Source organism: Cydia fagiglandana, chromosome 4 (assembly GCF_963556715.1).
Source record: "Cydia fagiglandana chromosome 4, ilCydFagi1.1, whole genome shotgun sequence".
In the NCBI taxonomy this organism is placed as follows: Eukaryota; Metazoa; Arthropoda; class Insecta; order Lepidoptera; family Tortricidae; genus Cydia; species Cydia fagiglandana.
Window position 1 is genome coordinate 20,825,672 of NC_085935.1, and position 22,302 is coordinate 20,847,973.

General features: G+C 36.5%; 1 protein-coding gene and 1 non-coding gene across 3 annotated transcripts; both read left to right on the plus strand.

The window, feature by feature from the left end:
* The first annotated feature begins 459 nt into the window (after positions 1-459).
* Positions 460-21,734, plus strand: LOC134664032 (transcription factor SOX-14-like). 2 transcript variants are annotated; one of them, XM_063520595.1, is made up of 4 exons: positions 460-975; positions 20,199-20,469; positions 20,954-21,085; positions 21,596-21,734. In XM_063520595.1, exons 1-4 carry the CDS (start codon positions 773-775, stop codon positions 21,623-21,625), a joined length of 636 nt encoding a protein of 211 aa, XP_063376665.1. In that variant the 5' UTR covers positions 460-772; the 3' UTR covers positions 21,626-21,734. The 2 variants fall into 2 exon arrangements, with proteins under 2 accessions (XP_063376665.1, XP_063376666.1); XM_063520596.1 differs by having other exon boundaries at positions 20,199-20,460.
* Trnas-gga (transfer RNA serine (anticodon GGA)) lies at positions 4,147-4,219 on the plus strand. Its single transcript has one exon. It is a non-coding gene; the product is annotated as a tRNA-Ser (tRNA).
* Positions 21,735-22,302: the final 568 nt, after the last annotated feature.

The following is a 22,302-nucleotide window of genomic DNA, read 5'->3' on the forward strand; positions in this document are numbered from 1 at the left end:
TTTTTATAGTTATTGTTATTATATTAGGTACCTACGCAATGTATTGTGGGTACTTGTATATTGTACTTAAATAAAAAATAATTATTAAAAATCATAATTAATAAATAATTAAAAAAAAAACAGAATTCATAAGAAAAAAATATTGACTAAAACTGATTAAAGAATATGTTCCTAATTGTTCAAAAAATATTTTGCAGGTATGAAATTATGTGTATTGTGTAACATTTATTGAATTTTATGTAGGTATATTATTATAAAACAAAAACTCACAATTTACCTATATCTCTAGTCATACACACTGCTAGTTGTTAAACATATTTTTGCAACTAAGCGACAAGCTTCGCTTAAATCAAACGGACAATCCAAAAGTAAACCCGAAAATTCATCTCAATTCATTTCATCACACCACCTTTCCAAATGAAATCAGCGCGCGATCTCGCCGGGTTGCGGCTTAAAAAGAAATTTAATCTGCTAATAAACATGCAAACAAGAACGCACCGGCTACCTGTTGCAAGCGCCCGAGCCGCGCCGCGTCTCAACCAATCAGCGCCCAGCGGCCGCCCATGCTGCCCTCCCATTGGTCCAATGTTAGAGGGGGCTAACGCAGGGGGGGAAGCAAGGCCGAGGTCTCGTCGTTTTAAACATGACACTGGCAAGAAAAGCACCGCATTGAGCTTTCGGGAGCTTTTCACGCGTCCGCGAAAAACAAATGAGTTTCGAAAATTCGAAATAATGTGTATGTGATTCGAAATTTGAATTTTAACGCTCGAAAATGTCGTTGGGTAAGCAGCCCGCTGAGCATATAAAGCGGCCGATGAACGCTTTTATGGTGTGGTCGAGAGGACAGCGGAGAAAGATGGCCCAGGACAACCCGAAGATGCATAACTCGGAGATCTCGAAGCGGCTTGGGGCTGAATGGAAACTGCTGACGGAGATGGAGAAACGGCCGTTCATAGATGAAGCGAAGCGGTTGAGGTAAGCGAAGTACGGTGGCTATTTTGTGGCGGTTTTTCATTTCTAATAAATGTTTTAAAAGTACTAAAAATATATTAAAGTAATTCCTACATCTACGTTCACTTCACGTACATTTTTTCCTCTGGAATCATATTTCCAAACACTTTAGTAAAAAAAGATCAAATTACTTATTTATTTTTCGTTACAGTCTTCCGTATTGTATTAAATTTTGTAATAATAGTGGTGCTTATTAAAATTGTTGAGCATTAATTGCGCACTTATTGTGTTGGCTCAAGATATACAGGTTTTGAATTAAAAACAAAAAATATACTTAACCACTTTAACCTATAGAAACAATGTCACAAATATTGCCAAACTTATGTTACGTTACTAAAACAAAAAAAAATATTTCTTTAAAAAAAGAATAAAATAAATCAAGTATTCATTATTTTCTAATAAGTAATAAAAATACTACCTATACCCAGTAGGTGTATTATACCGGTAACCTAATTGGTAACTGTATGGGTATATGTTATAAATTATAAAGTTTATACAGATACTATTATAAGTAGTACACAACATGAAAATGGGGTGCTAAATGTTTAACGTCTTTAATCAAAGTAATATTTTGCAATTAAGTAACTAAAATGTTAGAGTTAGTCCAAGATAAGTCTGCAGCGATTTTGATAGCTTACGGAGTGCAAATGTTATTTAAACTTCATAGTTTCATAGAAGTTTGACTTTTAAAATAACACTTGCACTGCGTAAGCTATCAAAATCGCTGCAGACTTTTCTAGGTCTAACTCTACTTCTTAAGTACATATCTACATTAGAAAATTATCTAAAATAAAATTATCTACATAGTTATAAATAGAAGAGCATTCTCAGAATAGACATTATTTTTTAATTTTACGCTAATATTCCTAAACCAATTTAGTAACCCATATAGATAAATAATGCAATTATTTATACTAATAATGGCGTTATTCATAAACGCGTTGCTGGCCCGAATTAGCTATGAACCGTTTGTATGTCAATTATTAGTGCTTAATTGGGTGTAAAATGGCAATTTTCCACTTTCATTGTTTAACAGTAACACTCTGGTTTACTGTGGCATAAACGCATATTGCTTGTGTCAGCGCAACCTAAGAGCTAAGTTCTTATACACACACATAACGTGTTTAAAGCCGGATACTCATTAGCGAGCCGTAACCGTTGCATGTACTGTAACCAAAAAAACAAGTGCAACCCTGCGAACCACGTACACACTATGTTTTTAGGGTTCCGTACCCAAAGGGTAAAACGGGACCCTATTACTAAGACTTCGCTGTCCGTCCGTCCATCCGTCCGTCCGTCCGTCTGTCACCAGGCTGTATCTCACGAACCGTGATAGCTAGACAGTTGAAATTTTCACAGATGATGTATTTCTGTTGCCGCTATAACAACAAATACTAAAAACAGATTAAAACAAAGATTTAAATGGGGCTCCCATACAACAAACGTGATTTTTGACCAAAGTTAAGCAACGTCGGGAGGGGTCAGTACTTGGATGGGTGACCGTTTTCTTTTTGTTTTTTTTTTTGCATTATGGTACGGAACCCTTCGTGCGCGAGTCCGACTCGCACTTGCCCGGTTTTTTGGTTAAAGTACATGTAACGATTACGGTTACGGCTCGCTAATGAGTATCCGGCTACTACATATTTAATTTGCTTAAACTATATACCTGTAACAAGTCCCCTAGTGTTATTTGACTAGTTTCATTATGTGCAAAATCATCATTGTCTTTTCTGAGTTCCTCTGTCGACATTTAGAAACACGGTTACTAAGAAAGATCTCATAATTATTTTAATAAAATATGTACAGTACCCATCACTCCATCAGATATATCGGAGCGAAATCTCACAAATAATTATCTGAACACGCCTCTATTGTCAAGGCGTTAAGGTCGAGATGAGATATTTCTGAGTATAAGTAAAATAAAAGAAATAGCATTCTCAGCCTTAGTACTTGGATTTTATTAAAAAAATGCCAATATAATATATTATGTTATCCCCCATATTTGCAACTGTCGTATCTCTGTCCCTTCTCGGCATAAGACATGCAAGCCAAGTAAGGGTTAGATATTACTAATGATTGTAAGTACTTAAGTACTTATTTTAAATAAAATTAATAATAGTGCACTCTCTGCAAACTCAATATTCTACTCAAAGCGCCTAATTGTAAAACCAGTTTCTAAACCTAGAAATATAATAGATGGTTATGTTATTTTAAGGTGTACCAATCCAAATAAATAAAAGTGCTTCATTCATAAATTAAAAAAAAACACTTTTCAATCTAAGCAACTTATTAATATACATATTACATTCTATAAAAACCGTTTTAAATACCTGTAACATAATGATGTATGTTACAGGTAATAAATGTATCAGGCTGATAAATGTATCAGCGCAAAGTTCTTGTTTACCTACTCTTAGCTTAATTGCTACCAACATAACCACAGAGTGCAAAATTGCCATTGTCTTATCTGTGTCCCCTTCCAAAAGAACGCGCCAAGAAAGGCGGGGCGGGCAAATGGCGGCCAGCAGCCATTGTTCCCCCTCAGACACTGGCGTATCAAGTCCATGGATTGTTATACAGTAGCGTTCTTATACTTATAAGCAGACAACAGTTTCTATAGGAGGGCTAATTTTATTACAAAATGGACGGTAGAGAGTTCCTATATCGATAAACTCGATTATCGATACTATAGTTCGTTTTTTTTAGCATTAGAAATAACTCCGCAGAAGCAAGCGTTTTTTTATCAGGCTCGTTAATTGCTAATAATTATTGAATTATCTAATGTAGCATGGTCAATACATATAATTTACTTCAAATTGTTACCGCTAAAAGTGCCAGATTTAGAACCACAATCGAACTTCTGCGAAGTTCTTTCTAATGCTAAAAAAACAGACTATATGTATAAATGTCATGAATATTAAATGTCTTCATGAGTAATAAAACAACCGTTTCGGAACCAAAGAATAATCAATTTTTAACAAGCAGATACGTCTGCGAGCGATATTCCAAATTTTATATTTAAAAAAAAGATGCCGTTAAAAGATGTAATTGTCTTTCGGTAGATGTCGCTATACGCCACCCCAAAGGCGTGTTTACATAAAGAAAGGAATGGAAAGATTTGCGATGTCCTGGTAGGCTTCCGTAGCTCAATTGGTTAAGAGCAACACACGGATTGTGGAGGATGCGGGTTCAAGTCCTGCCGGAAGCGTAATTTTTTTCCATTTTTTCCTTTAATATAAAATTTACCAAAGAATAATATTGAGAGTGGCAACACTGTTGTCGGTCGTATTTTGTCCTTTCAAGCAGCAGTTAGCGGCCGCTATGAAGCTAAGAATTGTCACGTTTTTCATTTATAGTCCTTTACCTCTTTCGCACTCATGAAATGTTATATATGTGATGGCTTCCCTTTTGCACACTTCAATTATCTTTAAACATTAGTGGCATTGTAGATCTGTGGTAAAAACACTTGTAAGACAATACCTTGGACTATGGAGTGTAGAAGTAATGAACCTCTACCTTCCATACCTTGGACAAACATGAAATGTCTCCCACTTCGCACCCTACTTCATAATCTATTTTTTACCCACTATACTTCCATCCTCTTATCTCGAACATACAGTGAGACAATCGCACCTGTTGTTATCATTATTATACAACAAAAACTATTTAATCAGACCTACACTATGCATCCAGAATCCCAACATAAGTTTGCGGGTGGCCACGATAAAAACTTTCAACACTTCTTGCTATTTGATAACCTTTTTAGATGCATAATAAGTTGGTATTCTCCCTTAAATCTGTGTACCAGAAGCAAATAGAGCAGCCGGATGTTTTTTTTTTAATTGATAAAGATGTCATGGTGCTTTAAACAATAAAGTTAAAAAGCCCGTGCTTTTATTTGATAAGAAGAATAAAATTGTTACTTATTTGTTTAAGTCTAAGATGATAAAATAAGTAAGTTAGTTTTATGTTAAGACAATAAGCTCTCGCTTTTTTAAGTTAAGGGGATACTGTTCATATTATCATTGTTTTTATTACAAGTGATGTTCATATTATCATTGTTATAATATAAACGTGAAATTACATGTTTCCTTACCCGCACTACGGCACAATCATATTTGTAGATAAGATTCAGTCATCGGATTATTAATTATTATACTTCATTTTTTTTAGCATTAGAAATTAGGTAAACAATCTTCATGTGTCTTTTAATTGAAAAACACATTATAAAAATAAGTTACGGCAAATATGTAACAATTATGAACCTAATACGATCATTTATATTCTTCTGCTTTCATAATAGCTATTGATTTTGAAAAAGCGTTTTTCAATTAAAAGACATGCCAAGATCGCTTACCTTCTTTGAAGTTCTTTCTAATGCTAAAAAAAACGAACTATAGAGGCAAAATTAAAAAACACTTAGGGAGTTACTATGTCGATAAAATCAATTATAGATAATTTTCTCAAATACTAGTGACTGCCCCCAGCTTTGTTAGTACCTAAGTGTATATTTTTTTAAAGTACTTATTATTTCAGAGTTAATGTTAAAAGTTTCCACAAAATACTTTTTTAAATATGCCAGGGTATTAAAAAATATGAAGAATGAAATTTCAAGAATACTTTTATGCGAAAGAAGAACAGAAGCGAGTTATTTTTTTACAAAAAATCAAAATAGAGATACTACTACATCTTAATGTAAAAAACTTTAATACTTACCATCTCTTTAGCGCCACTTACACCATCTCACTAACCCGGGGTTAACTGGTTAACACAGTGTCAAATTCTACCTACTGGTAACCATAGTAACTCCAGGTGTAACCGGTCAACCTCGGGTTTGTTAATTCTGCAAGGGGTCCTTAGTTTTCGCGCTCCGAGTTAGCATAGGTATGCTCTGCATATCAGAAAATTTTGCTCCCGAAATTCCAATGCCCGATAACGTTATATTAGTTATACTTAATCTATTTTAGTCCGTACACACAAAAAATGCGCAATAATTAGTAAATAGAGTATTTTAAATCTTTACATAAACTATGTATAGGTACAAAAAATCTAACACTGCACATGTGGCCAACGCTTCAAAGGCATTCATTAACCAGACAGTCGTCTAATTCAAAAACAAAAGTCCCCAACCCTTACAAATCAATTTAATCTCCATAAGTTTGCCCAACCCCATCAGTAGTTATAAATGCTATAATATCTTCATTGTGGCTCTTTGTGCGCTATCGCCGCGCGCAGGGCTATAAAAAGGGGCTTACGGCTCTAAACAGAAAACAGATTAGGGACAGACATTGGAAATGGGACGATTTGGAAACATGTGAGACCAATATCGGAGTTCTGAGAAAAACTTAGGTTAGGTGTAGTTAGTAACCAAACATTCAGAAAAATAAGATAAGTTGGTTTTTAGGGTTCCGTACCCAAAAGGTAAAACGGGACCCTATTACTAAGACTTCGCTGTCCGTCCGTCCGTCCGTCCGTCCGTCTGTCTGTCACCAGGCTGTATCTCAAGAACCGTGATAGCTAGACAATTGAAATTTTCACAGATGATGTATTTCTGTTGCCGCTATAACAACAAATACTAAAAACAGAATAAAATAAAGATTTAAATGGGGTCCCATAATACAACTAACGTGATTTTTGACCAAAGTTAAGCAACGTCAGGCGTGGTCAGTACTTGGATGGGTGACCGATTTTTTTTGCATTTTTTTCCGTTTTTTTTTCATTATGGTACGGAACCCTTCGTGCGCGAGTCCGACTCGCACTTGCCCGGTTTTTTTGGCAAGCTGCAGTCACAGTTTTGAATGATTCACGGTCATTTTCACGGTTAGTTTCACTAGACATATCGACCGGGATATGAACCGTCGAAATATCGGGAACTCGAAAACAATACAAAAGGTAATCACGGTTCATATCCCGGTCGATATAAGTCTAGTGAAGTTACAGTCAGTATTAAAAATAATCACTAATTTTTCTTTTTTTATATCAGCATCAGTAATGAAAATATAATTTAGTAGCTACCTATAGAAATAAAATCATATGACCCACAAATAGCCGAACTTATCCTTAATTTCTGAAAGTGAAGAAAGAATACATGTAGCTATGTACTTTTAAATTATTTCGATTTTACTGAACCGTGACGCGGTGGGCAAAGTTATGTTAAAGGGCAGTTTTATAATTTTACGGTAAGTACTACTTTTGATCTCATCTCACCATAGAATTATGTAATCCAATCTTTCCGTTCTAGTTATAGAATAGATAATCAAACACATTTTACCCTGAATGAATAGTATCTCTTTGAGGAGTTGCATTCGAACCCTTCTTTGTATGGCGGAAACTTCGTTATCGGCTCGAGTTGCATTGCATACCGTATCAGATGTGTGATATCAGAACGTAGAAGTTCAAACACAGATACAATACGTAGGAGTAGGAGTATGATTTTTATTGTGTAGGTATGGTGCACCATTCACTAAACCAAAAAAAAAATAAAAAAAAAAAGTACCACCTGTATTTATTACCTATGTTATACAAATAAATTTCTGATTCTGATTCTGATTCTGACCCAGGGTTATTGACAAAAAATTATCGAACCAAATTTCAAGAGCATTTGCTGATAATGTCTTTTTCACCACACCAGCTCGGAAAGGTTAACTTTGCACTTCAAAAACTGATAGCAAAGTTGTATTTTATTCACATGTAAGGCAAAGTAATCAAATGTAAATTTTGAGCTGTTTTCTTAAGTTTGCTGGTAGAATTGACTTTTAAATGATGATTTTGGATGATAAATATTTAATAACATTCATTTGGATTTGACTTGGTTTGATTTTGTTTGATATTTTACATTTAATATTTGCTTCGAGTTGGTGTGGTGAAAAATTTTGTGTTTCACTCGGGGGCAAATTTTGTTTAACCTTCGTGCTTTGAAACCCTCGCAACGCTCAAGATTCCACTTCCACTTTTCGAACCACTCGCTACGCTCGTGGTTCAATTTTGGAATCTTTCGCTTGCTTGGGTATCAAATGTATCAATTTAGCACAAGCGGTTAAACAACAACTTTGCCTCCTTGTAAAACAAATAACTATTATAAGTTCCTTATATAACATAATTTATTTCATGGTAATGACTTAATCTAGTGTAACATACCGGGTGTTTCCTGTAACAGGAGCAATAAATTAAACAGTAGGCTGTACTCCTCAAACTGACCAACATTTGTTCAGCAACTTTTAAAAATAACTCATGTTTTGATTTTTGTTACACTTTTAAGTTTATTCTAAGACGCAATGTATTGCAAATTTTGTCACGTTTAAAGCGTGACAAGCAACGTCAAACACTGATGTCAACGTCCATTGAAGGCAATATTTATTTTGTATGAAAAAGAGGAAGTCTAAAGAATTCATAATTTTTAAACGTTGTTGAACAAAAGTTTTATAATTTGAGGAGTATAGTATATGTTTTAATTATTTGCTCGTGTTACAGGAAACACCCGGTATTTGCATCCTAGACAGTAATATCAATAAATTAATACAGTTTAGTGAGCTATAGCGCTCATAATAAACTTTTTAACAACTCTGTGTTTATACTTTTACTTCATATATCATACTTTCACTAATAGTTATCTTATAAGTAATAAACAACGGCATAACTAATAATTTGTCGGCAAATGCGTCCTGTAGAGAACATCCGGATAAACGGACAGACATACGAATGCATTTCTGCCCATGCTAAAATGGAGACCTTCGCTCTCGCTCGGTCAGTTAGAATTTGTACAAGTGTCAAATATACAAAACGCTAAGATAAATAAACGCTTTTTTTTAGGTAGGTACTTTTATCTTGCTTTTTAACCCTGACGGATAAAAAGAGGGATGTTAAAAAGTTTTACCAATGTGTGTGTTTCTGTCTATACCTATGTGGCACTATAGCATAGCTCTTAAACGGGTCAACCGATATTGATGCGTTTTTTTTATTTATTTAAAAGCAGGTTTTCTCTCGGTGGTTCTTAGACATCATCATCATCATCTTTTCAGCCTATTTACGTCCCATTGCTGAGCACAGGCCTCCTCTCATGCGCGAGAGGGCTTGGGCTATAGTCCCCACGCTAGCCCAATGCGGATACTTTACATACACCTATGCATTTCTTCGCAGATGTATGCAGGTTTCCTCACGATGTTTTCCTTCACCGAAAAGCTAGTGGTAAATATCAAATGATATTTCGCACATGAAGTTCCGAAAAACTCATTGGTACGAGCCAGGATTTGAACCCGCGACCTCCGGATCGAAAGTCGGACTTCATATCCACTCGGCCACCACTGCTTCTTAGACATGTTTTATCAAAATTGGTTAATTATTTTACGTGCTGGAAGATATTAAAATTTTATGTTATTATGTATTTTATTGAAACATGGATAATTTTCATAAGAACTCCAAATGTCCTAGTTTAAATACAGGAAATAAGTATGTTGCAACACATATCAATACATTGTTAGTAGAATTATTTTAAAGTTCCCATACGGTTATCGGTCACAATGGCGACGCCTATTTGTTCACAGTTTTTATCATGTTTGATCGACATACAATATGCATCCAGGGACTATTGGTTTTTTGATACAATTGTGGCTTTTTAATGTTCGACGCAATAATATTCCGAGAAACGTTCAGGCACTTACTTAGAAGTCTGTGGAAAATAACCTACAAAGGGGTGTGGTTGAGACAAGGGGCCCGATTCGGATTTTGAAATAGACATCTATTAGACATCTTTTAGACATCACCAAGATACGATAACGATATGTTTAAGATCTAACCTGTCAAATTTGACATTTACGCGATTCTGGAGATACTCTTGAACGATTTCCACAGGATATGACTTAGAGATCCAATTCATATCTTACTCTATCTAACATAAAAGTGACATTGGTTGCCCGAATTGCGCTGCAAAAGAGAACTAGTTGATCTAAACTATAACGCATCTAGAATGGGTCTAGTACGCGTCGTCTCTTGTGAATATCTTGAAGTTCGAATACGGCAGAAGGAGAGTGCAATATCTGTTACGCTGTTATTTGTATATCATCTGTGATTTAAGGCCCCGTAGGTTCGTGTTTTTCTCTCACTCTCACGGAACTTAAGCGTGAGCGAGATGGATGTGCGTCCAGGTCACGGATATCATGTTTTTGAATTAAATTTTTTGTTTGTTTAAATACAAAAAAAGTAACCGATGAGTTCGATGAAACATGATATTAACTCACATTAAACATGATATTACTCATTTTTTAAAGCAATTTTCAGAGTTTTGTGCAATATTTGTTATGTACATATTTTTAGATATATGTTAGACCTAATATGTTCGTCATTTGTTTCTATTGAGCGAAAGTCGAAAAAATCAGGATTCAAATCAATCTGGTTACTACAGAACGGCCGCAAGAAGATTGCTAACAATATTTTTGGCAACCGTATTGTGAATATTGTAATATAAAAAAGCGCTACAGCAAATTAACACGTTGCAAACTTTTACGAACTTTTTAGTTTTACACGCTAAATTTAACTAAACGGCGAATACCTTTATTAAATCAACTACTAATATGCACTTAAAATACATAAGTTTCACATTCTACGACCCTGTGACACGAAAAAATGTATGATTGAGAAAAACAACCTTAGAAATGTCTCGAACGAAATGGTGTCGGTAATCAAATCACTCGAAACATCCCTCTTTCGAGACTCTTGACGCTCCAGACAAACAACGAAAACTTATATCCCTCCGCGATATCAAATTTTAGCAACAAAAGTGCGACAATGAAACGTCACCGGCCAAAATAATATTATTTATGCAATAAAGCGTACAATTGTCGCGCGCGCCGCCCTTAAAACAACAATGTCGACCCAACAATGCAAGGATTATTGCATTGTCCCAGTCACAATCGAGCATTCGCACGTCCCCATCACTATGTGATCATACAACACAAGGAAAATTAAACCTTACGCGCTTGCGTTAAAGTTGATTTCTGATTGTGTAAGCTTGGTGATTTTGACGTATAGTGCTGTGGGTGCAGTCGACATAGCGTCCGATTATGCGAGCTTTGTGATAGAATCGCGATTGTCAGCGAGTCGAGTCGATTGTAATTATGCGAGTGGACGGGGCGATAGTTCGATGTTTGGGATGTTTTGTGAATGATTAGGATCATTGTTCTGGAGTGAATCACGTCATAACGATGCCGCGATTATGGATTAGGTCATTCGCTGAGTTTATTCTGGACGTGTGAAATTATAGCAAGTTAATACGCGTGATATTACAGTAAGTAAATAATAAATAAACATCGAACGATTTTTTCTACTAGCAAAAAAAATCTGAGATTGCACTTTTAAGTATACAAATACCAAGACCATTCCGCAAAAAAATAAAACCTGAAATTTTGCGAAAGTGGCGTCATCTAGCGAGGGTTAAGCTTTGGTTAACCTAGTCGAACCACCTTAATGAATGAATGAATGAAAACATTTATTTTCAGGCAACTATTGGCCCATAGATAAATACCTTAAAACTAGCATACATATTATTACAAAATATATCTTAAAACTAAAAACACAATTAATTAATGTAAATCGTTAATAATAGTAATAGAGGATGAACTCTAATCTAAAATTACTTAATTTAAACTTAAACTACTATACTTATCAGTACTAACCACACAAATGGCAAGTAAAATTTGGTAGACATTCTAATTCAAACATAAATAAAATCAGTTATTTTATGGAAATTGTTTGCTATATCATTTTGTTCCTGCCTTTTTTTTCCAAAATTTTCCCTTCTAAATCAGTTCAGTTCAGTATACGTGTAAGTACCTATAGAATAAATAATAATACCGTCGATTTTACTGTTATTCAAAATATTATAAAAGATACATTTGAACGTTATCATCTACAAATATTATGAGAACATAAATAACGTTTAAAAAGCCATACACCGCCCCTACAAGGAACCTGCGGGCCTACCGCGAACCACGTTGAACATATTGCCTCACTGTCGCACTTGTAAATCCGTATGTAAGTGTGACAGGGAGGCAACATGCCGAACGTGGACACCAAAACCGATATCATACGTTCATACGTCCTCACTATTCGCAAGAAACGAACTGCCGTATTCGAACTTCAATATATTCACAAGAGACGACACTTATTAGATCCAATCTAGATACGTTATAGTTTAGATATCAACTAGTTCTCTTTTGCAGCGCAATTCGGGCAACCAATGTCACTTTTACGTTAGATAGGGTAAGATATCTATTAGATGTGAATTGGATCTCAAGTCCTTTAAGTCATATCCTATGGAAATCGTTCAAGAGTATCTCCAGAATCGCGTAAATATCAAATTTGACAGGTTAGATCTTAAACATATCGTTATCGTATCTTGGTGATGTCTAAAAGATATAGAATAGAATAGAATAGAATAGAATATTCTTTATTTGCTTAAAATATGGTACAATGAGTTGGTAAGGATAACATATATCTGTGCTTAAACATATTTTGCTAGTTTAGCATGCAAATGTACACTTAAACTAAACTTAACTAAATACCTATTTAACCTAGTCTACTCAATATTATCTAACATGCAAAACAGGTCATCTGTAGCGTAAAACATCTTAGTTTTTAGCCAACGATAAAGTTGTGCTTTAAATGAATTAAGAGGGAGATCCTTAACATTATCAGGAAGAGCATTAAATATTCTTATACACATATAATAGCTACTTTTCATGAAAAGGGAAGTATTTGGAACAAAATCAATTACAAGTCTGTTTGGATTCCTTGTGTTTCTATGATATATATCTTTAGCTTTTTTGAACAGATGTGGGTATTTCTTTACAAAAACAGCTGCTTCAAAAATATACATACATGGTAATGTCAGAATTTCATGCTTTGCAAATAATGGCCTACATGATTCCCGTTGTGGCATCCCACACATTGCCCTTAAACATTTCTTTTGTGCTATGAAAGCTCTAGCCGCGTCACTGGAATTGCCCCATACAAGAAGTCCATATCTTAACTGAGACGCAACATATCCGTGATATGCCATCAGTACTGTGTTCCAACCAGATATGTTGCGAAGTCGTTTCAGAACATATGCAAATTTTAAGAGCTTGTCACACACTGCGTCTATATGGTTTTTCCAACTACAATTAATGTCTAAGGTGATTCCTAAGAATTTTATAGTATCAACTTCCTTAATTTGTGTATTATTGTATCGGACATCTAATAACTTTCCATTGTTTCTTACACTACGGAATTGGATAAATTGAGTTTTATTAAGATTAATAGATAAATTATTGAATTCAAGCCATTCGATTATAGATTGTATAGTATTATTAATGTCATTATTGTATTGCATTTCATCATTGCATGTCACTAGAATTGATATGTCATCTGCAAAAAGCGTACATTGATGTGTAGTTATATCTGGTAGGTCATTGATATATAGCAGAAAAAGGAGTGGTCCTAGTACACTACCCTGCGGTACTCCTTGGCTAATTTCCATGTACGAAGATCTATGATTAACTGTAGTAGAGTTTTCAGAGCTTCTTATCTCAACACATTGTTGCCGGTTAGTTAAATATGACTTGAGCCATTGCAGAGCTAGCCCTCTTATACCAAGATTTTGAAGTTTTTTAATTAGTAGGTCATGTGACACGAAATCAAATGCCATAGACATGTCGAAGAACACTACAACTGCCGGTTTCTTATTGTCAATATTCCGAATAACACTGTTAACAAGGTTAAAAGTTGCAAGTGTTGTACTCTTATTTTTTTGGAATCCGTTTTGTTCTCTTTTTAATATCTGATATTTTTCTAAAAATGACATGATCCTTTTATGCATGGCTTTTTCGAATATCTTAGATATCACTGGTATAAGCGTTATGGGCCGATAGTTACACATTAAGGATTTGTCTCCTTTTTTAAGTAGTGGTGTGACTATTGACAATTTCAAAGCATCCGGAAAGCATCCTACCTCGAAAGATAAATTAAGTAGATGGGTTAAAACTGGTACTAGTTCATCAACACATAATTTCAAAATCTTAGTTGATAATCCGTCATAACCCGTGGAATTTGTGTTTTTCAGTGATCTTATAATGTTTTTGACTTCGTTGTGACTTACAGGAGTAACAAATACGGTGTTGTTGACCAATTTAGAATTTGTGTTTTTTAAGGTGGAGCTTTTATTAATACTTGTACGTTGAATTAAGTAGTTATTAAATTCATGTGCTATTTGAGTGGGGTTTTCGATCATAGTACCATTCCTGTTAATTCCTGTAATATAATGTTCGTTCGTGAGGCGCTGATCCGGATCGTCTTTGATAATATCCCAACATGCTTTACTTTTACTAGTAGAATTCTGTATTAATCTGTAATTATGTAGCCTTTGGGAAGTATTTATGCAATTAAGTAACATTTTTGAATAGACTCTGTATGCACATCCACTTTCTGAAGTTTTCTCTTTATAGTGTCTAAAACGTAGGGCCCGTTTATTTTTACAGCTTACTTTTAGACCCTTTGTAATCCATTTCTGTGTTTTACGATTAGTTGAGACTCTACACCTTATGAATGGAAAACATAGTTCATAAAATAAACAAATTAAATCGTGAAAAGACTTGAAAGCCTCATTCATATTGGGCTCAAGAAATGTCTCAGTAAAAGTTAAAGCTTTTAGGCATTCGCGGTATTTACGTATATTACTTGGGCTATAATCTCTGCGCATTATGTACTTAATACTTGTACTTAGGTGTTTTTTCGTAACTGGGATATAAAGGATCTGAGCTGTCTCATGATCCGAAAGACCCAACGGGAGAAGTTGACCCTCTGCTCCCTCAATATTGCTAATTACGTGGTCTATACATGAATTTAATCGCGTAGGTTTATAATTGTGAATAATTAAGTTATGACATTTTACAAGATCGTTAAGAGAGTTGGAAATTTTGTTTTGTACAATTGTATTTATGTTAAAGTCACCAGCTAAAACTATCTTTTTTTCCTTTTTCTTGGTTATCTGGCTAAGAATTCCGTCAAGTTCATTTAAGAATACGTTAGCGTCAGAGTTTGGTGTACGATACAATGCAATTATTATCAATTTACTGTGCGTTATTTCAACTGCGCAACATTCAAAAACATTTGGACGCGCATATTTATTTATAGATAATAATTCCTTAAATTCTAACCCGATTTTAGTCATAATACAAACGCCCCCTCTATTTTTATCCCTACAAAAGGAAGACGCTAGTTTATACCCCTTAATTTTAATATTCGATTCAGAGCCTTTTTTAACGAATGTTTCTGACAAGCAGATAACATCAGGATCTCTTCCCTCGTCTCGCATTTCAGCCATGGTTATGTCTAATAGTTCACGTTTTTGTAACACGCTTGCAATGTTTTGGTGGAGAATTATAAAATTTGTATGTTGGTTTAGACCATTACCATCGCTGTTTGCGGAGTAGTTTAATGTTTTTTTATTCAGTTCGGGCTCGAAAAAACGTATTATTCTCTTTTTTCTTTGTAACGGGGAAATAATATTCTATTCTATTCTTCGATATTTTTTTCTTTGGAGAAGAGTGCGTAGTTGATGCCATTTGAGAGTCCCTTGTGAGCTTAGATTTCATGCGTGCAAAAAAGTATGGAATAGTGCCTTTTTTAAGCAACCCGTCATTTTTATTTAGATCGCGGTAATTGTTACGAATTATACGTTTTTTCAGCTCACTAAAGTTTAAATATGTATTATTATAATCAACACAGTCTATGGTGTAGTTTATTGCATTACACGTAGTATAAATATTTTTCCGAGTACAGTTAACAAAATAGCAATTATTATACTGATTACATAAATCTTGAATTTCAGAATTGAGATAACTAGTGTCTATATAATGGTTTTGTTTTACACTTAATATTATCACAGTACTGTCAGTGAATTTATCAAGTAGGGTTCGCATGTTCGATAGTATAGTTCTTGCGTCGTGGTCATTTTCGCCCATACATACCACCAGCTTGTCTTGTACTTTCAACTTCGTAGCTAGGCAGTTTTTTATTAATTCCGCGCTACGGGCGTGTGGTTTAGTCAGAGCGGTTGTCTCGTAGTTGACGTAGTTGCTATACTCTCTGGAGCGCGCCAATGCCGCAGCAAGACCGTTGCATTGTTGGGTACCGTAAATAGCAATTTTAGGTCTTTTATCCTGGTTTTCACTGCTTTCAATACATTCCATATTTTGACAGACTTTGTTTGGTGTCGAAATAGATAATCTTGATGTAGGCGGAATACTTGTTATTTTATTTGGAGTACGAACTTTTAATGATAGGATTTCTATTTGCTTAGCAAGACCTTTTATCTCTATTTCAATGTTTTTTACTAGCGTTTCTAAATTGAAGATGTTTGTTTGCATGTTAATTAAATTTTCGCTTATGATATCGACCGGTTTCCCTGAGTATGTAGAGGTAGGGGTGGTTGGCGAAGGCGGAGTTGATAATCCGTCAGGTCGCAGAGAATATCGCTTTTTTTTCCTTGCGCTGTTTATTATTTCTACAGATGTGGAGTGACATAGCGATTGCAGCACTTTTGTTTCCATAGTTAGTTGTTGAATTTTTTTATGAAGCTCACTATTTTCAATAATTTTGTCATCCAGTTCGTTTTGTGTACTTATAAGTGCAACCTCGAGTTCAGTTATTCTTTCCTGCAGTTCTTGTTGTGGCAAGAGTAAATTTGGCCCAATCGGCAAGCCGTCCAAACTCTTAGATAACTTATCAGAAATCGATATAGAATTGTCCGACTGTTCATTTTCAGTGAGTACGTGCGAGTCCAAGATCTGGGAGCAATTAGATGCATTGTGTGGTGAGCACAGTTTGCTTTCATTTCTATGAGAATTGTCATTTATACTATGGTCTAAGGGTGAAGCCGGCAAAACGATAGGATTTTCCTTGTCATCTCCGCCATGTACTGGACGCAAATCCGTCTCCGAGGGGCAGCTTTTAGGAGTATCAGTCGGTGTGGACAACTGACTTTGCTCTGGAGGCGAAGATGGCATAGTTATAGGGCTTTCTTTGTCATAACTGTCACATCCCGGACGTGAGTTTAACGCTGAGGGGCTGTTTTTTGAAGTATTTGACGGGGTTGACAAAAGGGCCCCAGGTGCGGTGTTTTTTATAGGATTATTTTTATTTGTCTTTCTGTAAGTGATATTTGTAGCTCTTTCATCCTTTTTTGGTATACACAGTTTACACTTCCAGCTTTTCTTTGATTCAGAGCTCATTAAATTATAAAGTTTTTCCGAGAGACCAGCGCAGTCAAACTCATAATAATGTTTGCATGTAGAGCATAGTAGGCCATTCCGCGGGTCCACATAAGACTTGCATTTATAACAACATACAGGTGCTGCCACCTTGCGGCCACCACTTGTAGCTTTCTGCTCTAGTTTCTTCGACATTTTTATCGAACTGAGTTTAGTTCATAATACTTTAAGCTATTTAGTTCAGACTATAGTCGTTAGATGGAGCTATGACTATGAACTACTAAGTTCCACCAAAATCGCATAGATGGCGCTTAAATAAATCCTTAAAGGCCGTGGAGTACACTTTAGTATGGCAACAATTTGGCATGTGTCAAAAAGTGTCAGTTGTTACCGTATTTGCGATGATTGGTCAGCTGATCTTTGTTTACCTTTTTTGAAGGCCAATGAACGTGGCTGTCATAATTTCGTATATATAACGTCGAATAAGTGTCCAATATTGTGTAATTACTGCGTGGTTTTACTTATTTTTGTACATGTGTAACCAGAAATTAGTTATAGGATAATCACTCCGTCACAATAACACAAACTTGTTTACAAAACAAATGTCTTAAAGCAGATTCGGTTCAATGTTTTTTGTTCGCTGTAGCACTGTTATTCTGTGTTCTAATTGTAAGATAACACTGTCCGTGAATATAATACACCCAAGGTTTCACCACATAACACTATTAGTCCAAATACACTCTTTTTCCATATTTTCTGATTTAGAGATGCCGCGTTCGAAGTTTACCGTGTCTGGGGTTGCCAGTATCCAGATATCTAATAGATGTCTATTTCAAAATCCGAATCGGGCCCGAAGTCCCGTGGATATTGACTCTTTATCACTTTTGTTATCCCAGTTGACATTTCGTAAGACGATCGATTTTGACCGTAGAGTACCTCTATTAGACTCCGCAGTACACACGGCCTCCTAAACGACATGCCAATCGCTAACACTCCGTAGCGAACGAAACGCAACTGTCACTGTCACACTAATATGGAAGAGTGATAGAGAGACACAAAGCGATTCACTGGCGAAGCGTAAGCGTTTGTCACCTTGGGTAGGCCGCCTGATTCGATTCGAACTTTAAGATACGTCAAGAATTGTATGATGTGATGTGTCACACTACAGAATAAATAATAGTACTAGGTACAGAAGACTCACTCCCTAACAAAACGCGTCTGTTACGATCAGGACAGATATGGCCGCTAGGTGGCGACAGCGCCCCGTGAGGCTAATGGCAGCCACCAAAATTGGTGTGGAACGGATGTACTTTTAGCTACCTGTAGCAAAGCGACGAAATCGCGGAGTGAGCCACGCCTGGTCACACCGCGACTGCTCCTATTTGCTCCATCTAAGTGCGCGATCTGTGATTCCGACAAAAACTGGGGTCGTCGACCGTCCACTATCAATTCCTTCATTACTTTGTTTACCGACCAAATAAACACGATACGAAGGAAATACAAAATACACAATATCCAGAAAAAACGTATCTTTTTTATCGATATTTCGTCAAGTTAATCGAATACGGTAAATATCGATATGATATCGATAATAATAATAAGGCTCGCTTTATGTGGGTTTTCGAGGCAATAACGTGGTGATCTGTTTTTTATTGCGAGGAATATATAAAAACGTTATCGTGGAATCTTAGGTATTCGATTTGCATTTCGTATGATTTGATTATTTGCTACTTTATTTACTCTGACTGAATAAACAGCATCGTAGTTGAAATACGTAGTTTCTAATAATTAATATACCTAATGCTAATTATATTTAAAACGTTAGTACTAACTACAACTAAAATACAATATAAATAATCCAAAGCTACGCTAGCTAATAGCTTTTATCATAAGTGTAGGCACATAGGAACTTTTCTTATGAAAGCACATTCGCTCGGTTTATAAAATTATGCTTATTCATTTTATGACAATTAAAGTTATAGTTAATAATGTTATGCATATTTCAATTATGCGGATTCATTATTATGCGCAATAAGTGTTATGCTTTTTTATTATGTTATGCCAAATCTTTTATGCGAATTCATATTATGACAATTAATGTTAGGCGTATTAAGAGGCACCCATAAAACTTGCTAAATATAAAAAAAAATTATCTACTATATGATGGTTTAATCGACTTGATTACCATCTGATGTTAGAAAACAGTCTGCTGAAACCTTGTGAAAATCGGCATCTTTTTTTTGTACATCATTGCTCCTTATAGGAAAAGTCTTGCTTATTATTATTGTGTTGTGGAGGGGAGAAGGCTATGTGACCAAGCCTGGTTTAATGCTTTAGATAGCAGAAGGTGTCATAGAAAGCAAACCGGGACTGGAACCTCAGGCTCAGTATTACAATTACTAAGAGATGTATATAGTCTCTTAATGTCGAATTACATACAAAATACAGATACAAAACACAAAAAAAATCTATAAGTAATATTTAGAGGTGTAAGTAAATGTCTCTAGGTGTCAGAACTATTTATAAGATTATATAGTTTATCAAGTTATCCTTAGAGATGTATAGGGTCTCCAAGACTCAATATCCTGTATAATTAATACATTCATTAAGAGAAAAGAAACATACGAGAGCAGAATGAGGCGTCTCACTGTAATTAATTAATGAAAATTAAGTTACTAAGTATAATAGCTCGTGTTAGCTTAAACAGACCGTCTCCACAAACAGCACCCGTTCACGAGTATGACGCGTATCTCAGCCATCGCCTCCCTCAACCTTCATTCGGGAAAGTGGCGACCCGATCAACGACGCCACCGTAATCAAAGACTTTTAAGCATCGGCCTCCACAGTCATCAAACCCGTTGTCTAAACAGCAATGCATAAATCGTCTACAATAGACGGAAAGGCCTCTGATGATGACCTACCGACTAAACCCCACCTTCTTTCCAGAGCCCTCCACATGAAAGAGCACCCCGACTACAAATACCGTCCACGGCGAAAACCCAAAGCGCTCGTCAAGAAGGAGCCGAAGTTCGGCTTCAACATCAGCGGGCTGATGGCGCCGGTGCCGCGGCTGCTGCCTCCACCGTTACCCATGCCCCTGGATAAGCCGGAGCTAAGCCGCGCGCTGTTCCCACCGCTCTACCCATTCTACCCCTTCAAGCTACCACCTGAAGATGGGAAGCTGGCGGCGGAGCTGGCGCATTTGCAGGTAATGTCTGTATGTGGAACTTTGATTTATTTTTTACTATACTCAAGAGCCCAACACGTTAATTCGCAGGAAGTGACCAGATTTTCTCATTTTCTGCGTGTAGAATTAAAGCTGAACGAAAGTTTAAGTTGATATGCTTATTTGAGCAGGTAAGCTCAATATCTTTAATGCAGGTCTGGTTTTCTGGAATATGAAAATGAATTTAGCTCGGGAAGCACTAATGTGGTTTTTAGTTACCAAAAATAAACAGCTTGTGTAGTAAAAAGTGTGTACATAAGTACCTAAGTAAGACCACTCACTTAATTTCGTTTACGCATTTTATACAAATATCAGCCAGATGGCATTTTCGATGCGCGCTCAACGTGCATGCCAGCAGATCACGTGATCATACAGCGCGCTTTACAGACTTTTCTTGTCAAACATTACAATATGTCACCGGTCTACGCTACCTCCTAAGTAGGTACAAGTGCTAAATTGTATAATTTGTCCCCAGGCCCTCTACGGCGGCGCGCTCTACGGCAGTTCGCTATACAGCAGCTCACTGTCCCCCTGCGGCTGCCCCCCGCGCCGCACGCCCTCGCCCCCCGCGGACGTCAAGCGGCCCGTGGCTTACGTACTCATGAAGGTATATGTTGTTCAAACTTGTCTTCTGATTTGCGGTTACCACTTAAGAAAAATTCCTTCTCACTTTGGTTCTACGAGAAATGTCTTCCGCCAACTGGTGCACGGTCTCTTTCTCCTGGCTCTCTCTCTTTCACGGCCTCGCTTCTACATTTTGATCTCGCGTAGAAGCTTTGAGAATCCGCTCCATTGTCCCCTTTAACATTGAGACCCATTGATGTATACAAATACTCTTAGTTCCCCTCAATCATAAAATGCAGATAACTCACGGTCATCGGTCACCACACACCCTCTAGTACCTACTAATTTGATAAGGGAGCGTGAACTTGTTTACCTTAAGTCACAAATATTGAGTTCTACGAATGAATATGAGCTGTTCTCTGGAGAACTCTTTAATGCTGCTCGCAGCAGAGAACTTTACAAGGTTTCTAGGTTGTGTGGTGACTTCGTGTTCTTGATAATGCGGTGTCTGTTTAGTCTGTGCATATTCTTATCTTATCTTCTGTTACCTAAGGACGAGGAGCCGCCGCAGCACGTCATATGAAGGCCGGTGGCGCTCCCGGCCCGCGCCTGGCCCGGGCCCTGGGAGCGGCCTTCCACGTCCATGCCAGAACGGGACTTATCCTCTCCCGATAGCGTTTAAGCACGATCGTGACGCCTAGCCCCTGAGGACTGCCTTCAACGTCCATGCCAGAATGGAACATATTCTCTCCTGATAGTGTTTAGACACGGCTATGGTGCCTCAGACCCTGAGGACGGCATTCAACGTCCGTGCCGTCTAAGCACTGTCGTGAGCCCTAGGAGCGGCTTTAACGTCCTTGCGGGAGAGGGGCACGTCCTTTCCTGATAGAGTTTAAACACGATCGTGACGGATGCAGGGGCGCTACTTAATGGGGTCCACTGATTAACAGTCCGCCGGAAGGTATCGGCCTGTCAGTTGTTCGGAACTGTCAAAATTTTGTTTTAACTGACAGGCCGATACCGTCCGGCGGACTGTTAATCAGTGGGTCCCTTAATGATAAATTGAGATATCTATTGTACAAAATCAGTTGTTGATATATTATTGATATAAAAATGGTCGAGCGCGCGAGTATCATATTAATAATCATATTAACATCAAATCAGTGACAGATTTTAATATTTTCTACTATTCTTTAAAATTCTACAAGCTACAAGTCTAATCAATTCTCTAGAATCTCTAGATACTTCTCATTTTAATTT

Excerpts from the sequence above, each read along its gene's own strand:
- LOC134664032 (XM_063520595.1), top strand. The coding sequence starts at position 773 with ATGTCGTTGGGTAAGCAGCCCGCTGAGCATATAAAGCGGCCGATGAAC. Across the intron at positions 20,470-20,953 it reads CGCATTTGCAGGTAATGTCT|GCCCTCTACGGCGGCGCGCT; the intron begins GTATGTGGAACT and ends ATTTGTCCCCAG. Across the intron at positions 21,086-21,595 it reads TGGCTTACGTACTCATGAAG|GACGAGGAGCCGCCGCAGCA; the intron begins GTATATGTTGTT and ends CTGTTACCTAAG.